This window comes from Sinohyriopsis cumingii, chromosome 12 (assembly GCF_028554795.1).
Source record: "Sinohyriopsis cumingii isolate HCF-2022 chromosome 12, ASM2855479v2, whole genome shotgun sequence".
NCBI classification, from domain to species: domain Eukaryota; kingdom Metazoa; phylum Mollusca; class Bivalvia; order Unionida; family Unionidae; genus Sinohyriopsis; species Sinohyriopsis cumingii.
Window position 1 is genome coordinate 115,048,398 of NC_142972.1, and position 14,131 is coordinate 115,062,528.

A 14,131-nucleotide genomic window follows, 5' to 3' on the forward strand; every position below is an offset into this window, starting at 1 on the left:
CAATACCCCTACAGTACACACATCATGTTTTATGGATTGGCCACTCAATCTGGTTGACATGGACAGAGAGGAAAGGGATTAAGTGCCCACTATAAGTAGTGGAAGTCCACTCACCCTGGTGAATTTCCCCCCAAGACTAGTTGAAATCCACTCAAATCTATTGTCATCATCAGTAGCAATATAAGCAATAGTTCATGGCTGTTGAAATTGTATGATTTCTTAATTTCTTTTATTTAAATGTTGGAAGAACACAATTAAGAATGAAAAGTGAAGGTATTTCATTGATTGTCAAAATATCATCAAATGTGTTTTTCAATTCCTATCTTTTTATGAAAATCGTTTTTTGTATAACTAAACATATATGTCAAAATCAAAAACTTACCAATGAAGGCAGTATCATTATGATTATTTCCGAGTCTTTTTCATAAATATGGAAGTTATTTGACTTGCAATGGAAGTAGATAATGATGTTCCAAATGGGTCTACACTCTTTGCTTCACTTCAGATGGGTCAGCACTGTTTGCATCTATTCAGACAAGTCTACACTGTTTACTTCAGTTCAAATGGGGCTACACTGTTTACTTCAGTTCAAATGGGGCTACACTGTTTTCTTCAGTTCAAATGGGGCTACACTGTTTACTTCAGTTCAAATGGGGCTACACTGTTTTCTTCAGTTCAAATGGGGCTACACTGTTTACTTCAGTTCAAATGGGGCTACACTATTTTCTTCAGTTCAAATGGGGCTACACTATTTTCTTCAATTCAAATGGGCTACACTGTTTTCTTCAGTTCAAATGAGTCTACACTGTAGTGACTTTTATGGCACACCATGCCAGTTCAAGTCAACACTCTAAACAAACAGATGGGAGAAACCCTGATGCAGTAATTGGTAAAACCGATGCTGACAGGGGTCAATTTCCTACCATTACCTGTGCAAACTATACAGTGGTAACATTTCTTGTTGTATTTATCAATTACTTTGTCATAGTTTCTCTTTTGATTCCGTACTATTTACAAGACTAACTTTAAAGTATTTACTGAAAGCTGTAACACATATAAAACTCATAAAGAGATTACAAATGAATGCCATACTATTTACATTGGACATGTATGATCAAGAACACAGGAACATTATGACATAGATGTCATAATTCTTTCTAAAGTTTATTCTACAAGAATAACATGCCTTCATATATTGAAATAAATAAAAGATACATTAGCTGTGCTTCACAAGGGTTTTTCAGTACTTTTACTTGTAAACATTTGTTAGAGAGTACAACAATTTTTTTAATGCATGGAATTGTGTACACTGTATTAAATGTTTCACTCTATCAGTAGCCGTTCATGTCATGAACAAAGTTATATCAGCTTTTTGTTTTTAAATTTCTGTTCTGACCTAAGTTTAAACGAATCTAAGTGCTCCACCAGGCACAGACTGAGAAGTGACATTCTTACTTTGAAATCAGTCGCTACACCAGCTACTGTAGCTTCCTGCCTCAAGTTAGCGTCAGTAAGTCAGGAGAGTTTCTACATGTACCAGCTACTGTTAAGTGTTGTACTTTGATGTTTCAAAATGTACATTAACTATTGAATGAAAATATTGCAACACCAAATTCCTTAGAACTAAAATGATGTTAATTAGTGAAAGACAAATTCAGACTGAGAAATGCTTCAATTCTTATAGTATCATGTGCAACTGGTCTCTAGTGTTTAGCAAATGTATAAAAAAAATGTAATGGCCTTCATTATTGTCTAGACCTTATTCTTTCAACTCTAAATATTGAAACAAGTGTATTTGTTTCAAGCTGTATCTCTATTCCTGTCTCTCTTTTTCCTCCAGCCTACAATCCTCCTCTCCACCCCTTAGCATAATAAGTGAATTGAGTAGAATCTTAAATGACTTGAATTATGGCAGTTCCTAACAGCTAGTGGTCAGTGTTGCACTTTGATATTTCAAAATAAACACTATTGAATAAAAATATCTCTTATAAAAAAAAAGCACTTTAAAACTTAAAGAATATTATTGATAGATTTTAAATGCGCCAAAATTGTCTACAGAATATTCAGGGCTACTCTCTCAGTTGTTGTTCATGCCATAAAGCAAGTGATTTGTATGAAAAATGTTACTTTCTTGTCACTTTTTCATGACTCTATCTTCAGCCAACAGCTGAGGAGTGTCACTTTTACTTTGAAGTCAATGGCCAGTCAGGATGGCATTGAACTTCAGTGTTATATTTATTTGAGCACTAATGTTTCAAAAGAAAAAATAAATTTCTGAATGAAAATGGTTTTTTTTTGTTGTTTTTGGGAAAAAGAGTTTTAGACTTGTAATATTGACTGATAAACATAATGTTGTTAAGTTACAATATTTTCATGTAAAATTGGTTTCTAGTGGTATATAAAACAAATCATATACAATTTTTATTATCCCCCTTAGTCAATCAAATCTATGACATATTAATGTAAGCTGTATCACACTACATTGTTTCTTTATTTTTAAATAAAAAGACTGCATCTTTCTTTGAATAAAAATGTGGGTTTTGTGAATATGTAAATGAGAGATTTTTTGGAAACACCTAACGTCTCAGCATTCTTTGCTTGGAAATTTTTGATCTCTCACAAAACACATATGTAATTGCACTTTAGTGGACGAGTCTTTGAATATTAAACAGCACTGTGTACAACTAAAAAAGAGCATTTGGCACTGTGCAGTGCACCTGAGCTGACAGGTAGGTTCCATGTGATATAATGGATGTCCACAATTACATAAATATATTGTTCTAACTGAGACAATAAAACTTATCCATCCATTACAAGCCGCAATGACCACTATGTCCTGACCATGATAGACTTAGCATGAAAAAGATTAATGTCTGCAGCGGTAATGTGGATTTTGCGTAAAACACGATGTGAATACTGTACATATAAGTACTCTGTACAACAATATTTTGACTTTGATTTCCTTTAGTACCAAAATTTACTATATATTTATATTGCAGAAATTAATTTATATTTTCAAATGATTACATTAAATGAAATTTCTCTCTAGAGAATGACATTCACTTTTGATAGCTGATTTTCAAAATAGGAGTACAGTATTTATTGTACAACGGTCCCCCTCATAATTTCTGCCCCCCCCCCGACCAGGAGTTACCCACCTTTTATGGCCAGAATCCCATAGCACCGCCGAGTTTGTCTTCAAAAGTACCCCTCAAGAAAGGCCACCCCTCCAACATGATCAGCAGCTAGCATACAAGTACAAATTTATTTTAATATGTGTCCAGAACAATTATTTAATTCATTCAGTTAATTAAGTAATCCGATTATTTTTACCAATGACTGTTTCCCAATGTCAAGTTTTCATTAGTGAAAGAAGCGTTGGCTAAAGTATATGTACCACTAAGGTTATTATTATATCATTAGTGCTGACATTTACAGGTAATGGGGTAAACATTGTTGTGATAGAGTTTTGGGCTTCACACAGTGGTTGAGTTTTACTCTTTGATGATTATTACCAGACCTAATCGTGAAGATTATAACATCATCAGCATTGGCTAAATATAGATTTTGGGGATTAACGTACACACATAAATTGATCTTGAACAAAATCGCTTGAAGTACATTATTCCTTCCTTTATAAGCAAGGTATTTTGTCTACTCTATAAAAGTTTCGCCTGCTTAATTAAATTGCAGTACTGTAGAATTAGCAATATAAGAATAAATCATTACAAAACTTTAACATGTCATCATGTAAATGGAGAACTAATACTTTAGAAAAAAAGTAAAAGTTATTTGACTGGACAACATTGGGGAGTTCAAGAGTTCTTGCTGAAAATTTTTATTTTGTGAAGACTCAAATAAACAATATCATAACAGATAAGGGGAATATTCTGCAGCAGTGGAAAAAGGGAGTAAATGGAAAGAAAATTATTTTAAATGCGAAGCAATATATGTACCAATATTTAAGTGACATTTTTGAACAGTTTTGCAATGTGCATGCCTACAAAACTCCACATGAATTTCATACATATGAATAAGAACTATTAATTTATATTAACTTGAAATAAGTCTATTCTTAAGAAAAGAAGAACATTTTAATAATTTGTGCTACTTTTAAATGAAGATGTGAAATGCTTTGAAGTTACATTAGCTTTTTACTTCATACATATACTTCTTGTAAATATAGTCCCTCTCTGGAAATGCCAGTTGTCTCATGCGGCCACTTTCCCCGTGCAGAAGGGGTGGCCCTATAAGAGGAGGATCACTGTAATTGCACACAAACCTGGTGCTGGTCATAGGAAAACTGACTGATTTGTAACTTTTTATTGCACTACACCATGTAACACTACACCTAGATAGTGCATATTGCAAACAGGTATTTGAGACAATAAATATTAACTACCATTACAAATATTTTGATTCAAGAAATTTTTTGAATGCTAATTATATTGTTACACTTTTAATTGCAAATATATGACCAATCTCTAAAATCATTGTGTAAGACATACAAAAGTAGACTCTGGCCTCTAAATGAGTTTGATGGTGTGTGAAAACTAGGACATGCAATACACAATACATCTAAGACTTTGAACATAGCGCATGATAAAAAAGTTGTCAGTCATACAGAACATTCATTGACAAAAACATTGTACTGAACATAGTCTCAAATACACATCTATACATGCATTTGCCAGATTAACTGGTATATATGTAATTTACAGCTTCAAACAATGTAAACAATGTGACTAAATGCTTACCATGTTTGCATATTCACATGTGACAATAAATTGCAACAGATCTCTCCCAAAAAGTAAATAGTTTGAATTCGTGTAAAATTTGTAAAAGTGTAATAATGGATTTAGGGCTATGACTTAAAGGTCATGATCTAGATGGGGCAGGGAGAAGATGTGATGGAAAGTGTGGAGATTTCATGTAGAGGGGATAGGCAGAAGATATAACGGATCTTGGGTTATGATTCCTGGATCATGATTTAGGTGGGAGAGGGAGAAGAAAGACTAGATTTGGAGGTTTGACATCTGGATAATGGTATAGATGAGGTGGGGGATGATCTAATGCAGTTGGGGTTATGACTTCTGGGTCAAAATGTAGATTTCAGGTGGGGAGATGTGATGGATTTGGGGTTATGACACCTGGGTCATGATCTAGATTGGGGGTGGGGTGGTGCATGAGTAGATATAATGAAAATATTGAGGATTTCTTCCAGAGGAGATAGGGAGAAGATATAATGATTTAGGGTTATAACGTTTAGCTGGGAGGAGGGAGAAGATGGAATTTTGGGTTATGACACCTGGGACGCAATATAGATGGGGTGCAGGTGATTAATTGGCTTTGGGTTATGACCCATCATCATGATCTAGATGGAGGGAGGGAGATGATGATGTAACAGCAAGTGTTGAGATTTGGTGTGGAGAGGAGAGGGAGAAGATTTAATGGACTTGGGGTTAAAACTGTTGGATCACAATCTAATTTGATGAAAGGAGAAGATGCAATGAAAAGTGGGGGAATTTGTCATTGTTTGCCATCAAAATAGGTCATTTAAAAAAAATGTTATTATGAATTTAAAAATTGTACATGGTGAAATGAAAGTTGCATACTACATGGTGAAGTTGTCATACCTCTCCCTCCTTAATACACAAAGGTGTGGTCCATAAGAATTGAAAAAGTTTAGGCATGAGATCGCAAGGGAGATTAAAATTTCTGTTAACAGTTTGGAAGAGGGGACACTTTCAAGATTTGAACGTGTTTCATGAAGCTGAGCAAATCTTCCTAGCTGGTGCCAAACCCATCAATACATTTGATTTGGGTAATTTCTCAAGACAGATTTTAAATGCCAGCATACACATCTTCATAAATAGCACATGGCAGTAACTGAGTAGAACTCTTTATTGATTGTACTAATAACAATGCAGCACTTGGCACTATCACAGTTTCAAAATATGGCAGACAAATCAGTGTCCTGAAAAATCCAGCGGACAAAGATAAAATATCATAATGTGTGCACTTTATTGAAACTTACAAGTTATTTTATGAATATATTTACTGCAAAGTTTGAAGAACAATCCACAGATTAACCAAAAAGAAGAAACTTTCCATAGGTATTTGAAAATGTCAGAACCTTTGTGTGTGTGTGTATGTGTATATGTATGTATATATATATATATATATATATATATATATATATATATATATATATATATATATATATATATATATATATATATATAACAGTATATTTTTAACAACTGTATCTCATAAAATATTTTTCTTTTAGGTTATAGACTTCCAGATGAATCACAGAAAACGCTTTTTCAGTCACCTCAAGGATATGGTATGTAATTTTATTGGTTATTTAATTCTTTGACTTTAGAAATGTTCCTTTTATTTGCATAAAACAAAAATTGTGAATTCATGATATTAAAATAAAATTACATGCTATATGAAATATCAAACTATTGAAAGTAAAGTTTGCCATAAAATTCCATTAAAACATTAACCCCTGGAGGTTTTTGTCATTTTCACCTGAAATTCGAGTAGGAAACACATTTTGAAAGCAATATCTGAATAGATCCGAAAACACCAAATCCCAGGTGATCTTTCAATAACATACTGCCTAGTTGTGTTAGAAACATCATTTTTCATTAGCTATTTGGCTCGCACATGAGCAGAAGGGTAAAATTTTTTTTGTTGCTAAACGGAGCCATTATTTTTGTATCAAGATCACTCTTTATTAAAAAACCCCATCATATCCTACTTTTTGCAAAGGCTCTTATGTCTGTTTGCAGTTCATACTGGTTTGCCTGAAATCTGAGACCAAAAATTCTCAAATCTGGACACAAAATTGGATTCCGACCACGGGTCAGTTTTGGGTAGAAAAAAATCAAATTGTGTCATCATTGGTGTCACTCTTCATTTAGAACTTATTTCAGCTTATCTCAACCAGTTATAATGTCTCATTATGAATTTACTACAGGACATCATTTGTAATTAGAACACAACCTTATTGATTTTCAAATCTGGGCACTCACATTGTCATTACTATTTACTCTTTTTCTTTTCATAAACACAATTTCAGAAATACATAACTTGTTGAATAATAAAACACAGTAACATTTATGCAGCAAACTAAGGGTTGTGGTGTCATTCTCAGCGATCTTCTGGTGAATTGCCTTGTATATATTTACATATAAAGAGTGGGAAAGAGCAGTGCAAAAGTTTCTCTCATGATACATTGTGCCAGTTTACTGTAAATAAACTAATTCTATTTCGATTTTATTCACACTCATTTTAGTTCCTCAGACATCGCATTTTGTTATTTTAAATTGATTTCTATCAGAATACAAAGAGAGCAAATATGATTCTGGATTCAAATAAGCAAATCACATGATAAATAATAAGTTCAGTGTACTTACTTGTACTAGCAAGTGGCAGATGTGTGAATTCATTGGGATATGGACAAGATGGAGTTTGTGCCTCTTGGATTTTACCTTCAAAGTCAATTTAAAATCAAAAGTAATATTTCAGTGATTCAATAAGTAACTTTACCAATCATTTGATATGTGTATTGGTTTTAAAGAGAAACCTTCCAGCGATGATGAGATCTTTGCTGAAAGTGTACCATTTATTAGGACATTGACATAGACAAAGTTTATTGTGAGTCAGTTTGCAGTTAGGTAATGAGAAGCATTAGTTTGTTGGAGTGGTGATACCCTTAATAATGCCAAAGAATAAAATATAACATTTAACTATTTATTTGGTTATATTACTAGTCATTTAAAATCCTGTTTGTAGCTCAAAAATGTACAAATTCAATTTTTAATCACAAAAGTTCCATGCTGGGAAAGCAATTTACACAAGTTAATTTTGATATAAAATTGCATGCAGAGTTAAAATATAGAGGGATGCATTTTCATTTGTGAAAGCAGATTTTTTCCAACGGGTATAGATGAAGGTTTATCCCCAAAGGTTCTCCATATTCTAGTACAAGTGTAGCTACAATATCAATGCTTTGACTGAAAGTTGGATGGGTTGAGAAGGAGGTAGGGGTTGCTGATATTAGTACTACAGGAAAAAAGTCATCTTTCCAAATCTTGTTTACATCTCTCATTTCATGCCTTTCTCAATCTGGATGTTTATTGTTGTCATGAAAAAATAATCACTCTCCTCTTTTAACAAACCTTTTGAATAATTCTGTTCTAGATGTCACACATGATTGGTGCACTATAATTAAACCAAAACTCCTAATTCAGCTGTGAATTTTACTGCATATAAAACATGTTTTGATGCTCAGTGACAATAAGATAAATATGTACAATCAAAGAAGCTAATATAAAATAACCTATATATAAATTGAACTTGATCATTAAAATGTTGAACACAGCAAATTATTGGGGAAAATATTTTGATTTTTCCAACAAGAATTAAAACTGCATTTTTCAAAATTGTAATTGATAAAACTTAAATATTTGTTCCAGCACTTGTGATTTTAATTTTGTCATGTAAAAAGGAAAAAAATTATCAGATACATATTACATTGCATTGGATAGATGTTATATAGAGAATGTGACTTCACTGGGATGGAGACCAAATCAGTGATAATTTTGGTGTATCACACACTCAGCACTTTAACAGATGGAACTAATTGATGAACATATGTTGTTACTTTTAAAACATTGTATCTCAATATTCTATATATACTGCATTGTGCAGTATGCCTTGGGGTTTCTGATCTTCACTGTAGATCCTAAAATAGTAAAGTTGTATGTATTATTACAGAATGGTCATAGAAAAATGATAAAGTTTATATCAATGATATTTAGTCTTATTTTTCAGTTCACAAAGCATTTATTTTATATTATCTTTGCATTAAAGTAATGAAATGAGAGTGTTACAAGGATTTGATTTTCACTATCTTCAAAACAAGATGGCATAGCCTGTCATAATTTACCTCATATAATAAATACAGAGTGTCCTTGGAAAATTCATTTTCATTTTGGTGAGTGAAAATGTGAGCAATATTTGTTTCTATAGGCACCAACCCCCATTTCAACTGTGTACTATACGTAAACATCAGACAGTTTCAGAGAAGATTAATACTTAATACTACCTTGAATTTTTAATTTTAATACTACCCTTGAATTAATATTGTTTTAATAGCTTGAATTAGTATTAGTTGCTTATACTACTCTGAATTTGTAAATGTTTTTTTTTTTTTACTACCCTGAATTAATATTAGATTTTTAACTTTGTCCTATTCAAAATGTGTTATTTGTGTGGCTTAGTATTATATTGGGGTCACAGTTACTGTCTTGTACATATTTATATTGTGGTAAATAAATTCAACATTAAAGACTGCTTGTTCCCATTGCATAGGGAGATTATGCATTAGTGTTAAGATATTATATGGAGAATAATGAAATCGGTGAAAAATAATTTTAAAAAATACTTACAGTAGAATGCAAAAATCAGATAGTCTTAATGTTAAATATTCAAGCTTCATTAATATCCAGTATATTTAAAGCGATAATGTTTATTGTTATTCATAGATGTAATATAATAACCACTACTTTATTTAAGATTTTTATATTCATCTAATCCCTGATTGTTAAGCTTGACATTTCAATGCCCCAAAACATAATTATGAACATTATAATAGTCACGGTTTCAATTAAGATACTCATTTGATTCAATATTTTCAATTATTATGATGCCAAAGTTAGGAGGACATCACTGTGTGGTCAAAAACTTTAACTGGTAGGAAGTACATGGTGGGAACAATATTTACAGTATAGGCATGGTATTTTGTGATGTTTGAAGCTATTGTTTGTTATCTCCCTTACAGTGATGCAGTGAATTACTTGGATCTTTACTTGTATATGTACTATGATTTTGACTGAAAATTAAAGTCATTATACTTAATTAATCTGAATGAGCATGTTGAAAATTGCTGAGGAAAAGACCATCACCTTTGCAACATTATTTAAGTGTGTAATACAGTTACTACTACAAGATATGGTCCTAAAGATGTATGTATGATTGATAAAGTCAGCTGTTCCACAAGGGTCAGTTCTTGGACACGCTGTACATCAATGATTTACCATATTACATTGAACTATCAATCACCAAAGCTTTCCTTATAAAACTCTCAATTTGGTTTATGTAAATATTATTTTTTTAAAGATGGATCTAAGTTTATTCAAATGTACTTTTTCAACACATTTAAAGTTACATTTAAGATAATCAGGAGCCAAACCATGTAAGGGTTTATAAAAATAAAAAATTATTTTGAAACTGAGCTCTTTGCTGACATGTAAGCCACTTTAGCATTTTAAAAGATTTGTTGATGGTGTATCTATATCAGCATCAAGAATAAATCTAGCTGCTCTTTTTTGAAATTTCAGTAATCTTTCCTGATTATCTGTATCACAGTTACCACAGATAGAACAGTATTGTAGGTGTTGCATGATATATGCATTGTAGAATAATATCTTTCTCTGTTCTTGAGGGAGATAAGATTTTATTCTGTTCAAGAGATAAAGCAGTGAATTAACTATTTCAATGACCTTATCAACTTGTATTTTCCAGCACAAGATATTGTCTCTTATAATATCAAGTAGTTTTTCATTTTCAAACTGTTGTATATTATTCCTTTTGACATTAGTTTGAAATAATTTTTCTCAGCTTTTACTTTGCTCAACAGCCTACGATTCTGGCTTTTGATTTGGCTGCATTTATTCTTCATACTGTTGTGTTTACAGCAGTTATTTATATTTACCCAATCTTTATCTAATTTAGTGATAATCTCATGGCCTGATGATCCAGTGTTATATATTGTTGTGTCATCTGTGAACATGCTATGGATGGAAGAGGAGCTGAAACTCAATAAGTTTTTCAGTACACAATAAAGAATTCTGATTCATAGCAGAGAGATTATAGCAGTATGACAATTTATACAAACACCATTTATTGACCTTGGGACATACATTTGGTTACATACTTTAACGTAAATGTGCTTCATCTTACACATGTAATTATGCTATAATTTATTTACATTGAATTCAGACACCTAATGATCTGTGACAAAATTACTAAATATGATACTTCTGTGTACATATTTTTGATGTAATTATTATGGATTTACTCGTGCATGCCATGAGATCAGCTGGTGAGTACACTGTTGATTCTCTAACCCTTCATGTGTATATGAAGTTCACTTCACTTCAGTGTAAGATAATGTATTTCTCACAGACTATAGCACACCTGAAATTACTTATGTATATATACACATGAAGAATTAGAGAATCAACAGTGTACTCACCAGCTGATCTCATGGCATGCACGAGAGTAAATCCATAATAATTACATGTATATGCTAATGCATGGTTCTCTGAAAAAAGAAAATATGAAATCTAAATGTTTTCACTACATGTGTATTTCTTGTTTAATGATTTAAAATGGTAACTGTGCCAATGAAGCCCATATTTTTGTGCCTGCTTTTATTACTCTCCCCTCCCATCGTTTTCTTTGGTTCATGCATCATTTTCTTCAGCAAACTGACCTTGGTTGGTTATATCACTGTTCGGTACATAGCATGGTGACATTTTATGGACCTTGACCATCTTGTTATAGGGGGATTACACTGTACATATGTACATCCTCACTCAACCATTCTTTCTTCCTAGGTCATAGGTATCTGTTTGGAGTGGGTTTTATAGCAAGAGCAGGGGCCTAATTTTATATATACATGTTCCTTAGTTCGACAGCACTGTTATACCTGTAATCATGAAACTTGGAGAGTGAATACTTCTTGACAAGTACTGAACTGTCATCACAAAAGTAGGACAGTGTGTCCCATATTTCATTCTGTACTAAGTTGGGTTCACTTCAGTGTAAGATAATGTATTTCTCACAGACTATAGCACACCTGAAATTACTTATGTCTCTAATTAGCCACTATTGCATTCAGCAGATCTTATTTTTCTCAGCATAGAAAATGATACCTTTGCATCTGCAATGTTGTGGGTGAGTGTTAAACATGCAGTGGCCACTCTAGTTGAGCATGTTATTTTTGGAACTGAGCTCTTCATTCATGCTTCAGGACTAGGAGTCCTAAAATTATTTTTGCAGGGTTTACTTGCATCAACAATGGCTCGTCAATCCCAGAATCACAGCTGCATTCAACATGTTGCATTCAAAATTGAATCACATTTGCACACTATTAGATTAATAGATGGAGCAAAATCCAACTTCACAAAAACATTACTACCGATCATGAACTAGCCAATAAATTTTGATAAATATGTTTAAATATCGGAGCAAATTGTTGTATTAATGTTGTATTTTGTGATTTTTGTGGCATATCTTGTGTGAGATTGCTGGTTTTATTGCCTGTAGACTGAAGTCTGAAAAAAAGTCATTATTATTAGCATTATTATTTGAGGCAACAAATAGTGTTTCTTCATTTGGAATCTTTTTGAATTAAACTTTAAAGAAATTGGGTTGTTCCATGTTATATACATAACCGCTGTAAATAAGTCTAATGGGGGCTTCCACAGTATATTTATAACACAAGATCAGAATTGCTATTGTCAGTCAGTTATGTCACCAATGCAACAGTGGTTGCTTCTCCCAGATAGACATGCCTTTTAATCTCCTGCATAAACTGCCCTGAGGTGATAGTTGTCCATGATCATTAAGCACAACCATTTACTGTTTATACAGGTTACAGGTGTATATTAGTGTGTCAAGAAAGCTCTCTATTTTTAATTACTAAGAGGACTGCAAATCATGCTTTCTTAAACATTACACTTTTTAGGTGTGTGTTTGGGAGGAAAAAATTAACATTAAACATTACATTGTCAGGGGTTATAGGGGAGGCAAAAATCATACTTTTTGCATGATACGTTCTGGCAGATATGAATATGGATTGAAAACATCGAACTTAAAGTTTAGTATTATATCTTTATTTCCTTTTTAAAACATTTTTCCCCAGTTTGGTACATAATGCAGTCAGTATTTATGGACCCCAAATGTCACATTATGATTGGGAATTACTGTACTAGAAGAGTGTACTGCATGCTCATTGTGTGAGGCCAATCAAAATAATTACAGGTGCATGAACTATGTTTCTAATAGTCGTCACACCTCCTATCACTTCAGGGCTACTAAAAGCCTGTGACTTTACTGGTGTGGACAGTAATAATAGTTTCTGCCTTATAAAAGAGATTACCTCTCATGAAGCAGTACAGATAGTACAGATGCCCTTGAATCTATTTTGGTTTTGGCAGGCTACCCTCTTATCAGGGAGTGAAGGTGTATACTTGGGAGAAGGCATCTAAGGAGGCAACCACTTATCCAGAATGTTCATACTTGTCAAAATGAAGATTTGCTTATTTTCAAGTTGTACCTATATTTTATTCATTTTGACTGATGTATGGCTATTTATATCACATCAGCAAAATTTTATGATCGTCTTAGTTCTGCAGTATTTTAAATATTTATCTGTCATTTGGCATGGGAGTTCACAAAAAGATCTACAAATATTCCTTTTAGGACATTCCATCCATTCTTACTTGGTATTCCTCAGTCTGTCTATTGCCCATTTCACAAAAGCTGTTTCTTAAAGTAACTTGACGTCTCTTTATATTTACATTTGCTAATATATGCCAATATCCACTTTTAAGGTGTCTAATAAATTTGTGCACCTTTCATGATGTAAGAATCAAAACTATGCATATCCATTGTTTGTAAGTTAGTGATTAGGTAATGTGTACTGGTTCTCTTTGTGCCTAGTCTCATTCCATGGGGAAATGGAAACTGTCACATCAGTTGCTAGTAAAACATGCAATGAACACTGCAAGTCTGATATTTTTTTTATCGAAATTGACTTAATATTTGACAACTACTAAATTAATTGTTGGAAAGTTTATATTTTTAAGGCCAAGAAACAGGCAACATTCATTAGAAAGCAGAATTCAATGACACAACAGCTACAAGAATATGAAAGGTAAATGCTTGATCTGACTACAAAAATAATTTCGGAAGCTTTTATTTGTAATACTTGTTTTCACTTAAAATGTTCAAAAAGTTTCATCTTGAGATCATGCTTTATCCA

At 32.6% G+C, this 14,131-nt stretch overlaps 1 protein-coding gene across 1 annotated transcript in view; it reads left to right on the forward strand.

Moving 5' to 3' along the window:
* The window catches only part of LOC149787289 (uncharacterized), an 85,634-nt gene that overhangs the window by 35,350 nt on the left and 36,153 nt on the right, over positions 1-14,131 (forward strand). The window contains exons 5-6 of the mRNA XM_089978364.1: positions 6,293-6,349; positions 13,956-14,023. Of these exons, the coding sequence (XP_089834490.1) occupies positions 6,293-6,349; positions 13,956-14,023 (125 nt within the window). The remainder of the gene's footprint in view (positions 1-6,292; positions 6,350-13,955; positions 14,024-14,131) is intronic.